Source organism: Mus musculus, chromosome 1, assembly GCF_000001635.26.
Source record: "Mus musculus strain C57BL/6J chromosome 1, GRCm38.p6 C57BL/6J".
NCBI classification, from domain to species: Eukaryota; Metazoa; Chordata; class Mammalia; order Rodentia; family Muridae; genus Mus; species Mus musculus.
In genome coordinates this window covers 156,695,192-156,719,974 of record NC_000067.6, presented here as the reverse complement: position 1 = coordinate 156,719,974, position 24,783 = coordinate 156,695,192, and the positions used below count along the sequence as shown (strand labels likewise).

Genomic DNA, 24,783 nt, shown 5'->3' with positions numbered 1-24,783 from the left:
TCCCAAGGAGCCTTATACTCAGAGGCACTACATGACATGCCCAGTGGCATACAGTGGGGGGTGGGAGGGAGGGAGAGAGAGAGGGAGAGAGAGAGAGATCGTTTCTTTCCCTCTTGAAAGAAATTCCTGCTTAGTCCCCAAACTCCCCCCCCCCCCGCACAAATCATATCCAATGTAGAACGTACACCATAATATTTTAGGGTCAAACAGACTACATGGAAGCTGTCTATATGGTGAATAAACGTATGCATTATACAGTAGCTACTGTGTGTGGAGTGGACACACGTTAAGGGGAGGAGCAGCTCATTGACTCTTCAGGAGCCTAGTGGGTGAGTGCAGGGCACTGGAAACCAAGTCGCGCTGGATTTGCCCTCTTAGGGCTTACAGTCCATTGCAAGGCACAAACATTAAAAAAAAAAAAGCTATTATAATAAAATAAACAGGATTTTGTTAAGAGCTACTGAAAAGGTACAGTAGGGGAGCTCTGCTCTGGGCCAAAGCTGGAGCGATTTCCAAGGTGGGAAGTCTGGCCTCTTTTGGTCAGGGAAGGGCACTTTGGGGCAGAATCTCCAAGGAGAAGTCAAGGCAGAGCGAAAGAAAGAAGAAATTATCTCTTCAGAATAGGACTTCACCTAGATGACTGCAGGAAAGAAATTGTGAAGGTAAGAGAGAAGCCAGAAGCTAGTTTATGTAAACAGGCTTGGAGAAATCCGCCGACGGTGTCTGCGGAGCCCAGCGCTGCAGGAATGAGGGTGAAAGGGTTAAAGGGGGCGGTCCGGAGCTGCCCGGTAGTCCCGCCTACCCGCAACGGGGGCGGAGCTGCGCCGGGTGCGCACTGGGATTGGCTGCAGGGAGGGCGTTCCGCTAGGACCGTACCAACAGCCAGGCAGCGCGGAGGCGGGGGTGGGTGTGGAGCGGCCGGCTCCGCGGGGAGCGGCGACCGGGGAATGGCCGGGCCGGCGGTGGGCGGGAGCCGCAGTGGTGGCGGCGGCGGCCCGGGGCGGTGAGTGCGGCGTGGGGCTGCCCCTCCCCGGAGGCGGCGGGGGCGGCCGGGGCCGCGCCTCACCGCACCGCGCGGGCGGCTATGGAGCGAGCCTGAGGCCCGCCAGGTGAGTGGCGCGGTTGGAGAGGGCGCGCGACCCCTCGCCCGGGAACGACGGGAAGGAGGGAGGGAGGGAGGGAAAGCGCGGGCGGCGGGGGGCGGGGCACCTCCCTCAGGGGCCGGATGCGGGGCTGCGGGCGATCGGGAGTCCTTGCGGTGACCGGTGCTCGCTGCTAAGGACGGTCCCCAGAGGCTCCTGGCCCTGGTGTCGCCCTTCTGTCACACGAAGCCGGTGTCGGCGGCCCGGCGGGCAGCGCGCTCTAGCTCGGTCCCTACGCCGCCCTCCTGGTGGCCGAGGAGCGCGCTCTCGCTGAGCCCCTACGGGGCCCGCTTGGTGGTCGGGGAGCGCGAGTGACCTGCAGGCCCTGGGCCGGAGAGGGCAGCGGTGTCCTGCGGTCGTGCGCTCAGAGCGCCAAGGGGCACAACTTAGGATGAGACTGTGCAGAGTGGGCTGCGCTGGCGGTTTCATTTCCGGGTGTGATGGCCCGGCGATTAAGAGCGAGCCCAGACGTTGCCTTGAAGATGAATGCGAACGTTGTCAAGCTGTGTCCTTGATTGTGGAGTCTGATAAGACATTCTTTTTAATCTGGAGTCAGTGATCTGTCAGGCTCCTGATAAAAACGAAGAAAAGGGGGGGGGGAACAACAGGGCGTGGATGGTCCTTATACAATTACTTCGTTTAAAGACTTATGTCTCCAGTAGGATGGGTAAGGCGTTTACAATTTGGGAAAAGGATATGTTTAACACTGTCACTTGGATCTAGGGCCAGGTGTGAGGGTCATCTCTACTCAGCCAGGTTCCCTCCGGAGATTTGATAGCTCACGTTGGAAGAAAGAAATAATGCGATCTTTTCACGATTGAGGTCTACGGCTTTATAATACAACCGAGAATCCGGAAAGTCAAGATTGTCAATAATTAACCATGCCTACATTGCTTGGGTTGTAATTTCACATTGAGCTCAATGTGCTTGCCATTCCCTGAATTTATGCAAGCCGGGTGAGCAAGCTGAAAGCACTTGTGCATGTTATCGTCCTGAGAAACAGGTTCAGGCATTAAAGATGCTAAATTATTTGCATAGGCTCTAAATCAATTTAGGGCAAATTTAAAATTATTGTATTAAATTAATAACTTTCTTAAAGTTTGTGAAGATGTTGGGTTTTGTGTCCCAGAACTGTTACCTGAAAACAAGATGCGGGTTCACATTAGAAAATACTTATCACAGGAGAACAGTGTGGGGTGGGGGTGAGGGAGGGGGAGGGGGGATTAGTCGTCCCCTTTAATCCCACCATTCCTGAGGCAGAGGCAGGCATATATCTGCGGTCTAGGATAGGCTACATAGTAAGACCCTTCCTCAAAAGCCAACAAATCGAGGAAAATAAAAGGTACTGTGCGTAAGTCTAGCCTCAGTCATAATAAAGAACATATAAAAATAATGAAGGGAAAAGATAATTTTAAAAAAAAATAAGACTGGCCGGGTGATGACACAGCGCATGCCTTGAACCCCAGCCTTTGGGAGGCAGAGGCAGGCAGATCTCCGCATTCCAGGCCAGCCTGGTCTACTACAGAGTGAGTTCCATGACAGCCAGGGCTGTCTTGAAAACAAACAAAAACCTGGAATTTACAGCTTTCCTTGTGACCATGGGGTTGATTTGCTCTGTTTCCTTAGGACTAGTGAGAAAATAGGTACTTTTCATTTTTAAAGCACAGGCCTTGCTTTTTAAAATATATTTTGAACCAAAGTATACTTTGGAAAAAAGCAAGTCACAGATTTTTATTTTTCATAATTTTTTATGTCATAGACTTATTTTGTGCTGTTGATGATTATTTACTTTAGTCCCTTCTGTCTCTTCTGAATTTCCAGTTCCTAAATGGGAATTTCTGTTTACTTTTAGGATATGAATTGGCTCCCTCTGACCGCCATTTCAGTGCTTGTAAGTGTGAGGTCAGCAACTGCAGCCTACAGATTGATAACTGTCGAACCCCTGGTGAGTGCCAAGACAGTAGAGTCAGCTGTTAGCGCACTCATGGTTGCGGACAGAAGGAGCTGTGGGTGTCAGGTTGATCTGGGATAGAACACGAGATGATTTTTGTGGATAGGGGTAAAGGGCATAGTTACCATGGGGCCCTACAGTTGTAATTCATAGTAGGTGTGCATTAATTGTTGGTCGGTTGAAGTAATAAATGGAAAGTGGTGTGAGGGAAGCATAAATATTGTAGTGCAAATGCTAGATCTTTTTATGCTCGCCCTCCCCCATTTTTCTTTTCTTTTTTTTTGGGGGGGGGGTTCGAGACAGGGTTTCTCTGTGTAGCTCTGGCTGTCCCTGAACTCACTTTGTAGACCAGGCTGGCCTCGAACTCAGACATCTGCCTGCCTCTGCCTCCCAAGGGCTGGGATTAAAGGTGTGTGCCACCACTGCCTGGCTCTCCCCCGTTTTTTCAATCAAAAGGAATTTTAAAAAAAAGAAGGCAAAAACACTGTGTTTCCGATTTCTGTTGGCCATGTGTTACTAAGGTGGGTGTCTGCAAACGGTATTGTTTATCTGATTCAGTTCTGTGATCATATGGTGTTCCAGCCACCTGCAACCTGACGATCTGGTCACAGAGAGCTGCACAGACTTCCTCCTGCCACTTGGACTGGCTAGCTGAGCAGTTAGATAGATAACCAGTGTTTCGCCATTAATAGAAAACCATGGAGTTGTTGGTCATAACCGTCCCAGTAGCCTCAGTGCTCACTGCCCTCCTGTCCCGCCCAGTGGAGATGAGCGAGGAAGGGTCTTTCTCCCATAGCTTCTCCGGCACCTGTGCATCCCGCCCTCTCGTCCTTCTGTGAGCCTCTGTGTGACTGAGTTCAATAACTTGCAGGGCTGAGGCACAGAACAGAAGTCCTTCCTTTGCTACTGAAATTCCCTCTGACTAATGTACAGTAAACATGACAGCGAGAGCTGCTTGGAAGAGAATATAATGCAGAGATCCTCTGCTATGTGGGTTGGTTACAGAAATTAATAAACTAGTCTGTAAATAAAGAAAAGGTCTTCTGATACAGTTTTTCTTGCCAAAACCAACAGAAATGCCTGTCTCTAGACGTAAAGAGTCTCGGGTGTCAGTCAGAGCTGAGTGTCAGGTAGTGCAGAATGAGATAGTGTACTTTGGTATGTCTGAGGTCTGTACTTTGTGGGGAAGTACTGGCTACGTTGGAGGAGACTGTTAATTTGGGAACATTATAAAAGGAGGCCAAGGAATATGAAATTATGAATGCATAAGAAGGACAGACCAAATGCAGAGAAGGAAGTCTGCTAGTCTGTGTTCTCAAATTGACTCTCTGCTGTTTCTGCTTACCGTTGCCTTGTTATCTACTGTTGAGAAGTAATGTATTAAGTGCTAATTTTTATTTAGGTATGCATTTGTGGGAAAAGGCTTACAATACGGTGTGTACTTTGTTTCTTTTTAAACGTGTGGTATAATCCTTGTCTCAAGTTTAGTATTCCTAAACTAGGATCCATTACTGTGAGGAATTAAACAAGGATCAGAGGTGATTGTGCAATGTAGGCTGTGCACCCTTTTTTACTTACTGGATCTGCTTTTAACTGCCTGTCACAGCTGGGAAAGCTGTACAGTTTCTGGCCTTCTGTGGAGTAGCCACCGAGGTCACTGCTTCCTCAGATCAGATTTAAGTTAGTTAAATAGGCTTGTTAGGTTCTATAGACTCTTCTCTCAACATTAGTGACTGACCTTTGTAACCACTGTTGTGGTTGCCCAAAGACCTTTCTAATTCATTTCTTGTTCTTAGTCCTTGTGTGTATACACACCCTGTATGTATATATGTATGTAGGTATGTATGTATGTATTTTATGTTGTGTAGTTCTGGGAGACAAACTAGGACTGAAGAGAAGACTCAGTGAGTAAGGCTCTTGGCATGCAAACGCGAGGACCTGAGTTCAGATCCCAGTACCCAAATAAAAACCAAGAATGCATGGCAGCTTTTTTTTTTAAAAGATTTATTTATTATTATATATAAGTACATTGTAGCTGTCTTCAGACACACCAGAAGAGGGCATCAGATCTCATTATGGATTGTTGTGAGCCACCATGTGATTGCTGGGATTTGAACTCAGGACCTTCGGAAGAGCAGTCAGTGCTTTGCCACCCCAACATGGCAGCTTTTAATCCCAGCACTCCAGAGGCTGTGATGGGATCCCCAGGGCCAGGTGACTAATTAGACTGAATCAGTGAGCTCTAGGCTCAGTGAGGGACTCTGCCTCAGTAAATAAAGTGAGAAGGATTGAGGACGCCACTGAACATCTCACACAACACACACAGGTACACAAACACACACACACATATGTATGCACACCTACACATGTATCTACATGTATAAACACACATATGCATAAAAAGAAATTAACATGGAAGATGTAGTGTGGAACCTTGTTTCAGAAACCATTGTCTGTAGTACCTGAAGATCTGGTTCAGCCTTGTCTGATGTATCATTCATATATCATTCTTGGGCAATGTCTTCTTGGACTTTCTTCATTCTTTCTCCTAATGTCTCCAGATTGTCTTTATTCCCAGTTTTTCCAGGAACCAGGTTAGCAGTAACAGTAGTCTCGAATGGTGTAAGCATGATATGCAGATGGTAGCAATGTAGACAATTTTGAATATGTAAAACTGGTAAACACAGTAAATATTTCTGCTGTTTTTACTATACTATGTTTCTGAATTCGTTATAGGGCTTATTTCTCCATGTTTGTTAAAAAAAAAACGGGGGGTGGCATCTTTAAACCTAAGTATTTGATAGTTCAGAAGAAATGCTTTTAGCCATAAAAGTCTCTCTCCCTTGCTATTCACTTCTGTTAGGGCCTTGGGAAGTCAAAAAAAAAAAAAAAAAAAAAAAAAAAAAGAGTAAAACAGATCTCCTGTCCTCAAGGAACTCACTAGACAGTAGAAGAGAAGGCTATGCCAAAAAAAGTGTGCATGTGCATGCATGCTCGAATGCACGTGTGTTCCTTCATACTCTAAAAAAGGGACCACACTTGGACCCACCTAGCCATAATTTTTCAGCACAGATCTGTTTGAGGTCTGTTATTCCTGAAAGTTAATTCTGTGGTTTGTAAGCTTGACACATTGACATACCTTGGGAACATAGGGGTGGAAACTAGGGGTAGAAACTAAGCCTGGTTGTGTGCTTGAAGCCCCAGGTAGGAGGATCATTTGCGCCCAAGAGTTCTGGGCCAGCTTGGGTAGCAGTACACTGATACTCTGTCTAAACCATCAGTCAATAAAGCATTAAGGTGTTTTTAATTGCAGATGTTTATATCTTTTGAGAACTGTAGTGACTTGCACCTAAAGACAATTCTGATTTAATAAACAATAAAACTAGAGGGAAATATTGGAAATTCCATATTCCCACAGCATATGTGTCACACTGTTCTGTGACACAGCCTTAAATGGTGGTTTATATACTGATAATTGAATAATGAAACACCTTGAACCTTAAAGCACTTTGCACTGAGTGTCTGGGTCACTGAAAAATGCCCGTCTCTTTTTTGTGTACTAGGTCTTGCTTTATAAAGGTCTTGTCTGTTTTTTTAAAGGGAGAAAGTTAGAAGGTTGTCTTGAATTAAGGTTTAAATGGTGATAGTTACAAGGTTTTCTTTCTTTCTTTTTCTTTTTTTTAAAGAGAGAATAGTTTTTGTTGCCATCCTCATCTTCCTCTCACATTTGGGCAGTTCCCTTAATGCTTCATTAAATCCCAGTGGTCATTTTTTGTTGATGCCCTTCACAGGGAACTGTTAAAAGACTTCACATGGAAGTTTCTTATTTTAAAGATAGTGTATGGGTGTTTAAGTGGAAATGAAAATATTAAGGAAAATCTAATAGTCCAACTCGAACTTGTAGGAAATAGATTTTTTTTTAAATACCACTAGCTTTAACTTACTCTCAACACTTAAGTTTTTTTTTTGTTTCGTTTTGTTTTTTGGGGGTTTTGTTTTGTTTTGTTTTGTTTTTTTGGGTGGGGGTGTTGAGACAGGGTTTCTCTGTGTAGCCCTGGCTGTCCTGGAACTCACTCTGTAGACCAGTCTGGCCTCGAACTCAGAGATCCACCTGCCTCTGCCTCCCGAGTGCTGGGATCAAAGGCGTGCGCCACCACGCCCGGCTAACACTTAAGTTTTAAAAGCTTTAATTCTTAATCATAAACAGTTTTTTTTTTTTTTTTTTTTTTTATTTATTATATGTAAGTACACTGTAGCTGTCTTCAGACACTCCAGAAGAGGGCGCCAGATCTTGTTAGGGATGGTTGTGAGCCACCATGTGGTTGCTGGGAATTGAACTCAGGACCTTCAGAAGAACAGTCGGGTGCTCTTATCTGTTGAGCCATCTCACCAGCCCAATCATAAACAGTTTTAAGGACAGAGTCATCATCTTTAAACACAGCTAGTTTTCTGAATGAAAGGCTTGTGAAAGGCATGCTGTATTTCTGATTTTTGTGTGAAATAGAATGTAGGGCCACGTTTCCCATCTGTTTTTTATTTATATTGACTGACCACGGTGAAATTTTTTTCTTGCTACGGGGCAAAGGATGTAAGTCTATAACAGCTAATAAGATTGTGACTTACTGCTGTAACGTTAACGCCAGTTAAAAATCAGAGGGTCAGTACATTAGGAGAAGATATTTTTATCCCCTCTGTATTAAGGGGTTAGGAGTTTTGCTCTTGGCTTTGGCTGAAATACAAAGGTTGGGCATTATAAGCTGAGCATGTGTAGTATGAATATGTGATGTTAGCCTCCATTGCACTGTATCATAAAGTTGTAAAGTATGTAAGCCGATTTTAGTAAACGAGCCATTAGGGTTGGGTATGAAATGACTTTCCCAATGTGCCTAGGCTCAGAAGTGGAACATAGTTACTTGTATAGCTTTTTGATCAAAACACATCAGGTGGAGAAAAAAATAGACCCTATCCTTTGGTGGGAGGAATTGTTGATGACTATCTATGGAAATAGTCCACAAGAAAATCTTAATTAAATTCAGATCTGGGTTATCTGTGTAGCCTCTGCATGTAAAGGCACCTACCACCAAGCCTGATGACCCATGAGTTCAGTCCCCAGAACCCACAAGGAGGTCTTTTGACTTCTATACGTGTTTTAGCTGTGTTTCCCATACGTATACAATAAATACACAAACATAAGAACTTTGCATTAAGATCTTATTTTTTCTGAAACATACCAAGTCTTCAGTTTTGCTGAAACCAACACTTTCAAAGAGATTGATTGGTAAAAAGGGACCTAAGAGTTTATATTCAGGATAGGAGATATTTCGAGAGCATGCATAAATATGAATACACACTAGCTATTTAATAAAGTCTCTATGCCACAAATCCCCTAGTCATCTGCACAACATGTTTGTAACTGAATATATACTTGTTTTGTGGTATTTTACAGTCACAAGGCTTCCATTTATGTGGGAAGAACCTAATTTGGAAATTCTAGCAAAAAAAGTGAAACTTCTATTCACTTTAACTGAAGCTTTCACTTTTCATAGCTGTGAATAAAAGTTGGAATTAGCCTGAATTTGTCAAATCAGAGGCCCAGTCAAAGGGGCTCAGCTACTAATGAGGCTCGGCGCCTCCCTAGAGCTGTGACTTAAAGGACCTCCCCAACCCAGTAAGCATTAAGCCAGATGTTCCACGTTCCTTAGCTGCCTGCATATGTGAATTTTAGCTGCACAGTTTATACACCTCTGTATCTCTATATCTTCTTTGCAGCATCTCTAGATTCTTGAACAGAGGCCTTTATACTAAGATGCCATGTTTCCTTCCTTGTGAATCTATAAAGCTCTTGCTGAAGCACTTTACAGGCAAAGGTTTGCCCTTCCAGACATGTAGCAACAGGAAGGATTGTGGTGTCTGTGTGTGAAAGATGAAAGAAAATGAGCCTGTGTGGCAAGCCCACGTGGGCTGCTGGGGAGTGAAGTCACTGTTCCTAGGAAGACTCCTCGTGAAGGGCCACTTCCCAGAGCGCTGTGCCGTGAGGTTATGCCAGCTTGTCGTGTGGAGCTGAGGCCAATGTCCCACTTGCACTGCCTCTTTTATATTTAACATTTTCTGAGGTACGTTATCACCTTGAGTCTACTTGTTCTTTGAAGTGGGCTCTGTTCCATATAACAAACATGAAAACAAATGACCGTGTGTAACTGAACAGTGCTGCACTGTGTGAGCGTTTACAGCAGGAGGTGAGGACATGAAATGGAACGGACATGCAGTGCGGCTTTGGGAATGCTAGGGAGGTTTTCAGGAGAAGTTTGGAAGATGCCCAGTGACCCTGCTTTTATTTTCTTGCATCTGAAGTGGAAGATCTTAAAAACCAGCTTGCAGAGTATATAATATACTGTTTGTCTCAAATCTAAAAGGGTAATAATACAGCCCAGAAGCCGAGTCTTGGGTACCTTTCTCATATATAAAGGAGCAAGGGAAATCTAAGAAGTCATGATTCTGGCAGGGAATTAGGAACTATGTACAAGGCAATGTTTTTCGTTTTGTTTTGTTTTTTTGTTTGTTTGTTTTTTAATATTTTTTATTAGGTATTTTCCTCACTTACATTTTGTACAAGGCAATTTAAGACAGAATGTAGTTATACACTGGTCAGAAGGAGGGAGGTGTTAACAGGCTGGAGAGGGGCTAGAAATGCCCTTAGAGCTGGGTCCTGAGAGCAGGATTGGGCTTTAACAAGAGGAGATAAGGAGGAAGGGGTGTTTTAAGGGTGTTCAAGGTGAGGAATGGTGGAAGCAAAGGGCAGCTATGCATCCATAGATCTTTGTCAGGAGCCAACATGGGCCGTGGGAGAGCTGCTTCACTCAGAACCACTAAGAGAGTGGTTCCCAGCCTTCCTAACGCTGCGGCCCTTTGATACGGTTCCTCATGCTGTGCTGATCCCCAACCATGAAATTATTTTCATTGTTACTTCATAACTGTAATTTAGCAACTGTTAAGAATTGTAATGTCGCTCCTCCTTAGAATGAGGAACAAAATACCCATGGAAGGAGTTACAGAGACAAAGTTTGGAGCTGAGAAGGAAGGAAGTACCATCCAGAGACTGCCCCACCTGGGGATCTATCCCATAATCATCCACCAAACCCAGACACTATTGCGTATGTCAGCAAGATTTTGCTGACAGGACCCTGGATGCTCACAGTCATCTACTGGATGGAACGCAGGGTCCCTAATGAAGGAGCGAGAGAAAGTACCCAAGGAGCTAAAGGGGTCTTGCGAAGATCATATGCCCCAGTACAGGGGAATACCAGGGCCAGGAAGTGGGAGTGAGTGTGTTGGGCGGGAGGGGGGGAGGGCTATAGGGGGCTTTGGGGATAGCATTTGAAATGTAAATGAAGAAAATATCTAATTTAAAAAAAAAAAAGATTTGTAATGTAGCCAGGCAGTGGTGGCGCATGCCTTTAAACCCAGCACTTGGGAGGTAGAGGCAGGCAGATTTCTGAGTTCGAGGCCAGCCTGGACCACAGAGTGAGTTCCAGGACAGCCAGGGCTACACAGAGAAACCCTGTAAAGAATTGTAATGTAAATATCTGTTTCCCAATGGTCTTTGGTGAAAGGGTCATTTGACCTCCAAGAGGTCAAGATCCATAGGTTGAGGACTGCTGAGTTAGAATAAGCTTTTAATGCCCTGTTAAGGAATTTTTAGAATTCAGGATGATCGAGGAACTAGTTAGACTCCAGTGAAGCCCACAGGTCCAGAAATCTGTTCTTTCCAGGGTCAGGTAGGAGGAATTGAACATTGTAGTGAGCTTGTGACGGGGGCTGTAGAAGTGGAAGAGAGTTGTGAAGAACAGTGCCACATCACTGGCAGGTATGTAGGCACAACCTGTAATCCCATCACTTACCAACTAAGATGGCAGTGGATCAGCTACTAGTGAGGCCCTGTCTAAACAGTTCCTCTCCTCCTTTCAAAAAAAGAAGAACGACTAGTGCCACCCTACAGTCATATACCTGTGTCAACTCATGAGTCACAAACATGAAAGCTCACTTCCCTTTTTTTTCACATCTGCTTTCACTATAATCCTTCAAAGTTGGATAGTGATAATGTAACAATTTAATTCAATTCCCCCCATATAAATTTCTGTTCTACCTGATAGATGAATTGTTTGCAAAATCGATGAGTATGCTCTTCTGAGGCCTTTTCAAAAGGTGACGAGATTTCAAAACTTAACACTTACAAACTGGGTTCCCAATTTGAATCTTTTTGTCAAAGATTTTGGGATTGTTAAACTTCCCTGTTTCATTGGTAATTAGAAAGACAGATATGGCTAGGTGTATAGCTCAGTGGGAGAGCTTTTGGTTAGCATTCATAAAGCTCTGGGTACCATCCCCAGCACAACAAACCAAACAGCTCCAAGCCCATGTCTGCAGTCCCTACAAGTGGGGAGGGGGAACAGAAAGATTGCTTCAGGTTCAAGGCCAGCCAAACCAAAACAAACAAAAGAGGTTTGGAAGTGCTATTTATATATAATATGAGGGAAGAGTCTCTATTCTCCATAAAATATGCACAACCATTAGATATATACTATCAAAGTCTAATTAGCCAGACTTTAGTCCCAAAGTGCATCTTATAGAAAGGAAAAGCCCATTTAGCTGTCTCCTTTAGCCAGACTGCCCAGTGTTAGACTGGGACTGTTTGGGTTGGAGGTGCTGAAGAGGCTGCTACCTCCCTGTTCCCTTTATCACTGCATCCTGGAATGTGTACTGTTGACCAGATGAAGAAAGAGCGGGATCATTGGAGCTAATACTGAACCCACTCTCCTGACACTGCCGGCTGCATAATTACCGGAACTGCTTTTACTGAGTGCCATGCCAAAGCCGATAGCATCACAATTACATTTAGCGTAATGAAACCTATTACTTTGTGTGCTAACTTAAGGAATAACCAAATAAAAACCAATCCCGTTTTCAGTTGCACTCACAGCTCTTGTCCCGGTTTAACAGTGTGGTGAGCAGTGGTGGTGACAGAGCAGGTGTGGGGTGACTAGGACTTGACTTTGCCTCACTGTCTGCTGCCTTCATGAGAAGAACAAGGAGTGATTGGTCCTCAGAATGAATGTCACAGCAGCTGGCCCTGTGGCAAGGCATTGCTCTTGGGTTGTTTCCATTTGTTAAAGAAGCCTCAAATTTAGATGGGAGTGTCTCAGCAAAGTTTGCTGTTTTTTGTGTTAGTCTTATTTCTTAGATGGATGGTTTGGGTTGTTAAGTGAATTATAGAACTAAGCAGCACCCTGTTATCTTCTTGTCATTTATTTTGTTCCATTGCCGTATACAGTACTGTCTGTAGGCATATAGCAGAGTGAGCTTGTGTGCATTTTAAAATGGCCTTGTGGGGGCTGGTGAGATGGCTCAGTGGGTAAGAGCACCCTACTGCTCTTCCGAAGGTCCGGAGTTCAAATCCCAGCAACCACATGGTGGCTCACAACCATCCATAACAAGATCTGACTCCCTCTTCTGGAGTGTCTGAAGACAGCTACAATGTACTTACATATAATAAATAAATAAATCTTAAACATAAAATAAAATAAAATAAAATGGCCTTGTGGAGTTGGGCAGTGTCGCCCATGTCTGTGAGCACAGCACTTGTGCCATATTAGCAGAAAGATCAGGAGTTCAGCCTTGGACCACATGAGATCTAGTCTTAAAAAAATTGCAGTGGAGTGGAAAAGCAGCCTCTCTGCATACAAATAAAACTGAATTGTGTGTTTTGATACCTCTGTCTTGAGAACTGCCCCAGTGTGGTGAGCGCACACTGGAAGCAGCGCACATGGGTCCATGGCGTTAGCATCCTTGCTGTTTGCCTCCCATTCACAGTGTAACAGAGTTAGGTTTTGTGAGCTATCTGCTCACAGTCTGTTAACAGCCAGATGGCTTGGGGAAGTGGTTTTCCTCTACTTAATTCATCCAGATTTGATTATCTATACTTTAGCAGGAAAAACAGTTAATGGAGGTCTGATTAAGGAGAGGACTCGTCCAGGTTCTGCTGGTGTACCTCATCACACACATGTAGCTATAGTCTGACTGATTGCTGGGGATTTGCATTTGAAAGGCAGTTATGCCTCTCTCATGGACCCTTGTTATTCTTGGGAGTTCCTATTGCACAAGGAATAGAAGGAACTGGGAAATGACCAGACATGACAAGGGTTCACCTACGGATCTTGAACAACTTGGAGTTAAGAACTATATTTAGCCAGGTGGTGGTGGCACACGCCTTTAATCCCAGCACTTGGGAGGCAGAGACAGGCGGATTTCTGAGTTTGAGGCCAGCCTGTTCTACAAAGTGAGTTCCAGGACATCCAGGGCTATACAGAGAAACCCTGTCTCAAAAAAAACAAACAAACTATATTTAGCTCAGTATTTTGCTTTTAGTTTTTCCTCCCCTTATTTTTATAATTTTTGGAAATATATATAGCAACCAAGTGACTCCTAGATGAGCCCCTGTCCTAATTAAAATGGGAAAGTGTTTCTTATAATTTTCCATGTACCCAATTCTTCCTGCCTTCCTTCCTTCTTTCCCACACTGTCTTCAGTTAATGGGCCTCCTCAAGCTCGGTATTAGCAATGAATCACTGAAAGGGAAAGTGACATTAGAGGCCTGCAAAATGTAGAGGTAGAAGGCTGGAATTCCTAATCAAATCATCCTTTATACTTTGGCCTACAGGAATTGTGGAGGCACTGCAGTGAAGAAATATGTAATCATGGAATCTCCTTGCTAATCGTCACCACCTGTTCCCTGTGATAAGCCAGCCAGGACGTGGGCTGAGGAGAAGGAAAAGAGGCCACCATGAAGCTGAAGCAGCGAGTTGTGCTGTTAGCAATACTCCTCGTCATTTTTATCTTCACCAAAGTTTTCCTGATAGACAATTTAGATACATCAGCTGCCAACCGAGAGGACCAGAGGGCTTTTCACCGAATGATGACTGGCTTGCGGGTGGAGCTGGTGCCCAAGTTGGACCATACCCTGCAGTCTCCTTGGGAGATTGCAGCCCAGTGGGTGGTGCCCCGGGAAGTGTATCCTGAAGAGACACCAGAGCTGGGAGCAATCATGCATGCCATGGCCACTAAGAAAATCATTAAAGCTGACGTGGGCTATAAAGGGACACAGCTAAAAGCTTTACTGATTCTTGAAGGAGGACAGAAAGTTGTCTTTAAGCCTAAGCGGTGAGTCTTCATCTTAGAAGGTGTATGTGGTTGCTGATTCAGTCAACTTGGGGTTCGTAGAAGAGCATTCTCCTTGCTGTTCTTTTCAGTACAGTGACAGAGCTGGGCTGGGACATCTCAAAAGTCTCTCTAGTTCTGAAGGTTCAATGATTCTTTGAAAGAGGTCTATGGGACCCGGTCTTGATTCCGTTAGGTCTTTAAAAAGCCAGATACGGTGGTTCAGTCAGACCCGTCTTCTGCGCTGGGGAGGGTTTGGCAGGATTGTTATAAGTCAGAGGGCAGCCTGGGCCTTATAATAAGATACAAACAAACAACTGACCTTTTGAACAGAGCTAACGTTGACTTCTCTGGAGCTTTGTTTGTTGGGTTTGTTTTGAAACAGTTTCACCATATAACCCAGGTTGGCCTCAACTTGGTAATCCTCCTGCATCATGTAGGCCTGTTGTGCTTCCATGCCTGGTTATTGATTCTAAATATCTTCAGTGTGGGAAGTATTAGAGGTACAGAATGAACTGAGTAGAAAATAAATAATGTGTTGCCCCCTTCACTGAAAATACAACTAAAACCTGGATATCCAAAGATGATAGAGTTAGCAGACTTCAGATGGGGGCACCCTGTCAATGCTGGAGCATTGCTCCCTTTATCTAGAGCCTTGTTGAGTTTGGTTTCTGTTTTTTGAGCAGTTTCGGGTTCATTTAAGGAAGAATACTAGGTAAGTACCTTTAACTACCTTTGGCTCCAATTTCCCCAAGTTACTAATGTTGTTCAATTATCCAATTGATGAGCCAATAATGGTATGTTAATTTAAGTCCATGGTTTGACTGGGCCTAGTGGTGCATACCTTTAATCCCAGCACTTGGGAGTCAGAGACAGTCAGATCTCTGAGTTTGAAGCCAGTCTTGTGATATATATAAATACACACACACACACACAAAATGTGACACTTACTGATTTTTTTTTTTAGTATAATGTACAAGTGATTTTTTTTCTCAATGTCTTGTATTCATTCTAGAAGTAAATTGATTTTTGTAGGCAACAAATAACTGCAGTGAAGAGATACCATGACCAAGGCAGTGCTTATAAAATTGGGGGCTTGCTTACGGTTTCAGAGGGTTAGTCCATTATCATCACGGCAGAATGCATGGCAGCAGACATGGTGCTGGCGAAGTACCATGCTACATCCTGATCTACAAGCAGGGGCAGAGACCCAGTACTGGCATGGACTTTTGAAACCTCAAAGCCTACCCTCTGTGGCACTCCAACAAGGCCACACCTCTTACTCCTTATCATCCTTTCAAATAGTATTCCTCCCTGAAGACTGAGCACTTAGGTACATGAGCCAGTGGAGGCCATTCTTAGTCAAACCACCACACTAGCTGAAGCAGCAAGCTTCAGGTTTGGAAAGAGACATGTCTCAGAAATAATAAGGTAGAGAGCAATAAAGGAAAGATACCAGCTTCTGGCTTCCATACACACACTCAGGCAAATACATCTATATACATACATGTGTGAGCAAGACCAGGCATGGTGATGTGTGCTTGTGATCTCAGTACTGGGGAGACAGAGCCAGTGGATTCTTGGGTCCCACTGGCCAACCAGTAAGTTATGGAACCATGTCGATGAAGAACACTTTTTAAAGAATTAGATAGTGCTTAAAGAATGACACTGAAGCTATCCTTTAGCCTTCACATGCATGTACACACATATGCACACACACACATCCCATGCAAATTCACACATATATGTACACACAATCATGTACAACACAGAATTCCAGCCTCCTGACCCCACTGTGGTTCCTTCATTTTGATTCTTACTCCTCTTCGCTCTGGAGCCTACCCTCAAAGTCCCTAGGTGCCTCTGGTCCATGTGTTTCACTCTCAGCTGCCTTTAGCTAGTGGGAAGGTCCTCAAGTCTTCAGGGGGTGATGTGCTGTACCCCATCTCATAGTTTCTCATGACTGTGTTGAAATCCTGACGTGCATTCAAGGCCTGTTCCCCAGCTGAATGGCCACCTGCACCTGTGGTAGAGAGAAGAGTGCTTGTTACCATGTCAGCTTCTGCTGCAGTGGTATTTTTAAACTGACAATTGAAAGGCAGCCAGTATAAACCTACAGAACCTAAGGAACTTAACACATGGTACAAGATCGGGCTGAGAAGATGGGGATGCAGGATTGCCTTCTAATCGGACCCCCTGTATCACTTTGCCTTGAGAATATGCTTTAGAATAGGGTTTCACTTTGTATTCTAAGAACATTGACAGTCATTACTTCTTGTGCTTCCATTTCCCACTTGATGATCACTGTTTGAGCATCTGAAATGCTGTGTTCCGTGACATTGCTCATCACTTGAGTCTCAGCTTCAATGTCACAATTTCCTTCTAAAGTCCCATAGGCCCCCTTTGGTTCAGGATGCAGGTGAGCAGCTGTAGGTGAGTTAAATACTTTTTCCTTCCTAATTAATAAGTTTCAAATTGTATCTTTGAAAGGTGCCAGTTTTTTTGTTTTTTTCTTTATGTAATGTGTGTGGCATAAAATCATCTAACATGAAAGAGAACTTAGAAATTACCTCAGTCCAGTCCTAGGGCTTATAGATAAGGGATCGCTGAGATTCAGGAAAAAAGGTTTTGCTCAAGGCTGTCCTTTTACTACCTGTCCAAGATAAATTGGAAAAGCTATCCTTTAGCCTTCCAGTTATTCAAACTGCTGTTTGCAGAAGCACCTTTGCCTTCCCACTAACAAAACAGGTGCCACCAAGAGCTTCCCCAAGAAACTTAAACTCCTCCTATAAGCCTTGCAACATTAATAAACATCTAAAGTCATTTATTAAGCAGCGTGACTCTGGGTGGAATACTATGCTGGAGATACAAAGATGGTTCTTTCTCTCCAGAAACTCACCTTGTGGTTGTTTTTAAACTACACTGAAAGACATTTTCAGAGTAAAGCTAACAACATCTGGGTTTTATTCAAAGATGGTTGCAGAGGTAGAAGCAGTATTCTGGTTTTCATCTCAGCTTATCTCTTCATCTACCAGCTATTGGTGTTAACACCCAGTTCTCCGGGTTGACAGAAAAGGAATGTGTGGAACAGATTGGACTCGCTGACAGATGGATTCTACCTCTTGTGCTGTCACTTCCAATACTGATTAATTCACGTCTGTATCTGCTTCCCTTCCCCTTTGCAGGTACAGCAGAGACTATGTGGTAGAAGGGGAGCCATACGCTGGTTATGACAGACACAATGCAGAGGTGGCGGCCTTCCATTTGGACAGGTGTGTGATCTCATGTTTCTTTGTTCCCCTTTCTTTCAAAGAAAGACTGTGACCTTCCTCCAGAAGTGAGTGATACAGCAGTACCACGCGCATGTTCCTGTTTCTAGCTGATGAGTTGGTGCCATCGGAGTTCTGTAAGCACCTAAGATTTGAGTGCTGCCTAAAAAAGAACATAGTAAAGCCCACCCCCCCACCCCCATGGGGTTTTTTCCATAGTAAAGTTTTAAAGACGTATTTATTCACACACACACACACACACACACACGATACATATATACATATATATGAGTGTTTTGCTTACATGTATCTCTGTGCATCACAAGTGTGTCTAGTGCCCACAGAGGCCAGAAGAGAACATTAGAGTCCCTGGAACTTCGGCTACAGATGTAAGCTGCTGTGGGGATGCTGGGAACCAAACTGCAAGAGCAGCAGGTGCTCCTGACCAGAGCATCTCTCCAGCCCCAACAGGGTTAACCATTTTTAACCCCAGACTTTTACTTCCTATTATGTCACATCGTTCGATGCAGGCCTCATATTGTCATAGTTGAAGGTATTAATTGGCAAATAAAATATCAGAATGAAAACAGAAGTTTGAATTCTAATCTCTATATTGAATTAGCCAATAATTGGGCCTCAGCACTGTTGCTTTGTTTCTGTTGTAAGTAATACTAATTTATTCCCATTACATAAAATATATAGCATGGAATTGAGACTGGATTTTGTACAATGTATATACAGCTTCAAAAATTGGAGTAATTAAAAAAAAAAAAAAAGAAACAACAAAAAATCACCCTAAAATCTAGTACATAACCGGTAGCTGGCTAGGGTAGCGCACCTGTGATCTTAGTCACCATGAAATTTAACATATAACCAGTAGCTGGCTGAGGTGGCACGCTTACGATCTAGTCTGAAGGAGACTGAAGGCTGGGGGCTGGGCAGTCAAGGCTGGTTTGCTACTAAGTGAGATCAGAGCCAGCCTATCCATAGCAAGCCTTTGTCTCAGAGCGCTGGGGCATAGGGGCCCTCTAGGAACAGTGATGCTGTTCTCACAGGGACTTCTTAGCCAAACTGTGGGTCCAAGTTCCTCCACCGAGGCACTCAGTCTGCCATAGTGACAAAAAGACATGGTGGGGGGCTGGGGAGGGAGGGAGGAGACTCAGGGTAGAACATTTGACCTCTGGCAGTGACAACAGAGCAAGAGAAAGAGAAATCAGAAAAGAAAAGGAAACCTTTTCTCTTTTTCTGACTGAGGAAAAGTTTCTCATTTTTACACACACTGTGGTAGAATATAAACAAGGCTAGGGGGCTACAGAGATAGCTTAATGGTTTACAGCACTTACTGTTTTTCCTAAGGACCTAGGTTTGATTCCCAGCACCCATACAACCATCTGCAACCCCAGTTTTAGGGAATCCAACAGACAACCAGGTTGTTTACATACATATAAACAGGCAGGTAAAACATTCATACACATAAAAGAAATGCTTTTCTAAAAAAAATTAAGAAAAGCTGTTACATAGAGAAACTCTGTTTCAAAAAAAAGCAAGCAAGCAGGCACAAACTCCCATAGGTGTAGCTGGTGCACACCTGCAATCCCTGTGCTTAGAGAGCTGAGGAAGAAGGAACGGGAGTTTGAGGATAGCCTAGGCTACTGTCTGAACTGACTAAAATGGAGAAGTACTGAGGTGGTTTAGGAGACTCACAGCAATTATTAAAGGTGCTAATGAGCACTGCACAGGCTTCTTGTCACTAGAAATGGGTAAACATCTTTTGAAACCTTGGCTTACCATTTCCACCTTCTGGAATGACAGAACTTTTTTTAAAGATAATGTTTTATTGTCAGGAATATATTTAATTTATATGTTGCTTAAGGCAACATATAACATATTATTCTTTTTGTTATAAAATATGTTGTTTTGTATCAGAAATCTTACTGTTCATAGCAAAGTTTATAGATACATTTCTTACTAGCATTTTGTAGTAGAGGAAACTTGATAATAACTTAATATTCTACATAGGGAAAGAGTTTAGTGAGTTTATAATACTATGGATGTTTGCAGTTTTTTAAAGGAACTACAGGCAGAGCTTCATAGAGCCAACTCCTCATATAGATGCACGTTAGAGTCGGAGTGCCCCCAGCCTTGTCTGCCTACTGTCTTCCCTTCAGACTCTCTACTTTGTGTTTGTTGGACACCAGCAGATCATGAAGGGAGCCTTTCTCTCACCTCCGGGTCAGTGTCCCCAGCCTAGTAAATCTCAGGTCTAATGTATGTGAGCCGTGAGTCACTAATGTATGTGAGCCGTGTGTCACTAGTTAAGTTTTGTATCTCCCCCCAATTGTTGGCAAAATATAGTTCTCCATAGCATTGCTTTAGTAAACTATTCTCTCTATAGATATGGTTACTATAAAGCCAGCTGTGGTAGTTTATGCCTGTAATTCCAGCAGCACTTGAGAGGCCGAGGCAAGAGAATTGCCATGAGTTCACAGGTAAACTGCGCTAGAGTGAGATTCCCGTTTAGAAAGAAAGAAGACACTGCTGTGGCCTTTAATCCCAGCAATCAGGAGGCAAAGGGAACTGGATCTCTGTGAGTTCAAGGCCAGCCTGATCTACAGAGAGATCAAACAGCCAAGGCTACATAAAGAAAACTTGTCTAGGGGCTGGAGAGATGGCTCAGCGGGTAAGAGCACTGACTGCTCTTGCAGAGGTCCTGAGTTCAATTTCCAGCAACCACATGGTAGCTCACAACCATTTGTAATGAGATTTGATGCCCTCTTCTGGTGTGTCTAAAGACAGTGGCAATGTGCTCATATATATAAAATAAATAAATCTTAAAAAAAAAGCCGGGCGTGGTGGGGCACGCCTTTAATCCCAGCACTCGAGAAGCAGAGGCAGGCAGATTTCTGAATTCGAGGCCAGCCTGGTCTACAAAGTGAGTTCCAGGACAGCCAGGGCTACACAGAGAAACCATGTCTCGAAACAAACAAACAAACAAAAGAAACCTTGTCTAGAAAAGCCAAAGAGGGGAAAAAAGATGATAAACCAAATGTGTGTGTATATTTATATATACTTGTGTTTTTACAAATGTGAGAGAAAATGCTCATGCCAGAATGTCAGTTGCCAGGCTTGAGAATTAAGGATGACCTTAGTTTCTTCATGATTAGTTTTAGAGTTCTGCCCATCTAAATTTGTATTCTTGACCAGGAAATGTCATTCTAAAAGAAAGTAATAGGTGTGGTGGTGTACAGCTTTAATCCCAGGCCTATGGGAGGCATCTCTGAGTCTGAGACCACATGGTCTACTTATCGGTTCTAGGCCAGCCAAGTAAGCCTGTAAGCCAGCACCGGAAGACTCTGCCTTCTAAGCAAAGGCTTGCCCACTCGTGTGTTGTTGAACTGTTGAATAGTGTGCGTCTGGACATCATGAGTTTACCTCTGAGAACCAAGATTTATTCACCTACCTACCTCTGAAACCTTAATATCTTTAACAGGATTAATCATGGTTTTTGAGTCTTAAAATACATCCCCAAAGACTTCTCTCTTCTCTCTTCAACCTTCAAAACTAGGATTCTGGGTTTCCGCCGCGCTCCCTTGGTGGTGGGCAGATATGTTAATCTGCGGACAGAAGTTAAGCCTGTTGCCACGGAGCAGCTGCTGAGCACCTTCCTAACTGTAGGTAAGAGAGTTTGCAGGGGGTTTAACTAGGGCCATGGGCAGTAAGGTAAATACGTGGGGCATCATTGAGCAAGTCAGTTGCATCTCTTTCATACCTAAAGAACTCAAGGGAATGTAAAAGCAAATAGGTACCCTGGTTTCATGATAAGTGTGGAAATGAGGTCTAATGGTGAGAATGGAAAATGAGAATTTCACCCTAATATAGACTTCTTGAAGTAAGAAGTCATTTACCACTAGCAAATGCAGTAACTTTATTTCTGTTTGATCTTCTAGCTAAGCCTCAAATCCAGGATTTGGACTAAATCGATTACTGTCTGCATATCATTGTCCTGGATATTTTTAATACACATGCTCTTTTGGGAACTATCTTATGAGAAGTGAAGAAACCCAGGGGCTAAGGATGTGGTTTAGTCAATAAAGTGGACCTGAGTTTGAATCCCCATACCTGTGTAAAAAAACAGATATGGAAGCAGGCACCTGTATTTCCGGTGCTGAGGAATTAGAGATGGGCAAATTCTTGGAGATCACTATTTCACCCAATGGGGTTGGTGTTATGCCTCAGGCTCAATGAGAGACCCTGTCTCAAAAAGTAAGGTGGGAAGCAATTGAGAAGGGCACTCAGTATTAACTTCTGATTGTCACATCAAAATAAACAAATAAATAATAAAGAACTGAGGAAGCCCAAACTCCTCTCAGTCGTTAGACCATAAGATGACTGTTCTACTGTAGAATTGTTTTTGGGTCACTGCTCTGCCTTCAAGGGTTAGTTGGTAACTCAAGACACCCTGGCCTTGGCTCCCATTATCCTCCTGTGTGCAGGGATCTACTCAGTCTTGCTCTTGTAGGCATGATAAAACAGGAAGAATTTAGAGGTGCTGTGCTCTCAACTTTGCCTCCCGTGGCGACTTTTTCAGTGCTTTATTTCATGGCATAAGTGAGAAACAGACATTGAAAAATGAACTTCAATTCCCTTCTTACTAGAATGAATAGATTCATACTTTAAAATGAGGGAAAGCAATACCTGCCTCAAAAAATATATATACAAAATGGTAATACAATATGGAAAACTCTGATTTCTTTTAGTGACATGGAGACAGGAAATTTTACTGTTAACGGTTTCTGTTGTCATAATTGGTTGAAACACTACATTTCAGATAGAGGTTTAGTGTAAATAGTAATTTTGTTCCTATCCAATTCACCCCTCCTACCCCTGAGTTAACAGTGATCTAGGTTGACGACAGAAGATGAACAGGATGAGATGCAGGAGGAGTGTGTGCCCAGGTAGAAGGTGCCTGTGGGTTTAGCCAGTGAGAGGAAGTAGTCAGGACAGGGTCCCTGAAGGGATCAATATTCTTCGTGGACATTGGGAGCTGTTGAGGGAGTCTGATCATGACTTGATCAGATTTGAATTTAGAAAGCTAATTGTGACTCTGAAGAAGGAATGATGATGGAAGAATCAGAAGATAACAGCCCTTGAAGGCTGGTGAAGTAATTTTGAAAGACAGAGCTGAGAAAGGATGGGGAGAAACCCTGTCTGTCTCAAAACCAAAAAAAAAAAAAGGATGGAAACACCAGGAGAGATTCCCAAACTAACATAAGCCGTGCAGTCAGCATCTTGGCTAGGAGGATAATAAGCAGAAAGGAAAACTTAAGAATGACTCCAAGTTTCTAGATTGGCTAGCCAAGTGAGTACAGAAGCAGTTAACTGAGGGGTGTTTGGGAAAGACTTGAAGTGGTACAAAAAGATAATATATCTGATTTTGGATACTTTGTTTCCGTATCATCTATGAGTTTGTGTTATCCAGTTTTTTGTTCCACCCTAATCCCTTCCAATTTAGCACTAGGTAAGAGAGAAAGAAAAGGGAGTATAGACCTCTTGAGACTACTACTTGCTGATTAGGGATATTGTGTTTCTTGGGGCCAATCCAATCTTTGTCATCAGGATGTCTTCCAACTTCTAGTCTCTTTACTCACAAACAGTTGACAAATCTCAAAATAGCAACCAGGAACAGCAGCATTCATTCCTCTTTGAGTGCTGTACCCCCCCTTCATTCCCCAGGGCTTGGCATTTATTCCCTTTCCAGGGTCTCCAGAATTAAACTATCCATAGCTGGCAAAGACACGTCCCTGCTAGAGCACAAGGCAAATCATAATCACCTGTTGTGAAGCAACCTCTTATGCCACACCTAGGGATTAAAACAAAAACATTCACAGAACAGAACTGGGTTGTTAAAGAAACCAAAACTCTTACCACACGTTTGTGTGAACTAGTCAGTAGCTAAAGGAGAAAAGTCTAGATAGAGGCTTAGGTTTGATAGTTCACTCAAGGAGAGTAAGGAAAACTTCAGAGATAAGATAAACTGTTTCCGGAGTTGAGTATGTCCATGAAGTGGTCAGACACTTAGGAGAAGCACATTTTCCATATTGTTAATAGTAAACAGATGCTGTTGGTTGACCTCTGAGAGTGTTGGACACAGACTAAGCATTGGCATAGCCTTGTTTCCTTCTCACCATCTCACTGGAGGAATGAGCATACTTGGGAGTATCATGCCGTCTCCTGACCTTATATCTTAGGGGCTGGGGATATTGAGCAGTGGTAGAGCTGTCCTGACAGTTAGACAGGATAGAGAAGTCCTGACAGCCACTGGTCCTCCGTCTGTGTTGGAATTCCTAAGAAGTTAGTTTCAGTACCAGAGAAGGATCAACAAGGTAGATGAACTGTTGTAGTGGTAGAGCAATTGCTGCCTATGCACAAGTCTCTGGGTTAAATCTCCAGCCCAACTCCCCCATTTGTATTTTAACTCCAGAAATTTGAGTAAACCAAACTCTTAGCTAATGTATCATACTTCTTTATTTAAGTAAGATTCTTATGTACCAAACCCAAGTGTTTGGGGTTTTACCCCATAAATTGTATAATTGCTTTGTTTTGTTTTGTGTGTTTTAATCTTTGAATCAGTAATTCATCAATTTGTTAACATGCTTCAGTTATCAAAAGAACTGCAGTAACACATTCCAGTTCCTCTATTAATAATTTATTTGTTTTTGTATACATACATGTTTATATTTAACTCTACCATTCTAAATACTGTTACACTATACATACTTTTGCATCTTATTCTTTCTACTTAGCTGACCAATAACTTAATAATTGATTTCCTTTTTGTATGAATGTAAATATATTAGTTCTACCATTTCATGCAATCTACAGCATAGATTCATATTTCTTTTTTTTTTTAATTTTTATTTATTTATTTATTTTTGTTTGTTTGTTTTTTTTGAGACAGGGTTTCTCTGTGTAGCCCTGGCTGTCCTGGAACTCACTTTGTAGACCAGGCTGGCCTCAAACTCAGAAATCCGCCTGCCTCTGCCTTCTGCCTTCCAGGTGCTGGGATTAAAGGCATGCGCCACCACGCCCAGCTCTTTTTTTTTTTTTTAAGATTTATTTATTTATTATGTGTAAGTACACTGTAGCTGTCTTCAGACACACCAGAAGAGGGTACCAGATCTTGTTATGGATGGTTGTGAGCCACCATGTG

General features: G+C 43.2%; 1 protein-coding gene across 3 annotated transcripts in view; it reads left to right on the top strand.

The window, feature by feature from the left end:
• Window positions 1–879: 879 nt before the first annotated feature.
• The window catches only part of Fam20b (family with sequence similarity 20, member B), a 40,534-nt gene continuing 16,630 nt past the window's right edge, over window positions 880–24,783 (top strand). Inside the window, exons 1-5 of one of the 3 annotated variants that reach the window (XM_006496736.3) lie at window positions 880–1,109; window positions 2,995–3,087; window positions 13,808–14,307; window positions 17,490–17,576; window positions 21,139–21,248. In XM_006496736.3, the coding sequence (XP_006496799.1) occupies window positions 13,931–14,307; window positions 17,490–17,576; window positions 21,139–21,248 (574 nt within the window). In that variant the 5' untranslated portion in view covers window positions 880–1,109; window positions 2,995–3,087; window positions 13,808–13,930. Of the gene's footprint in view, window positions 1,110–1,183; window positions 1,810–2,994; window positions 3,088–13,807; window positions 14,308–17,489; window positions 17,577–21,138; window positions 21,249–24,783 lie in introns of those variants that run through there. The other 2 variants (XM_006496737.3, NM_145413.4) reach the window with 2 other exon arrangements.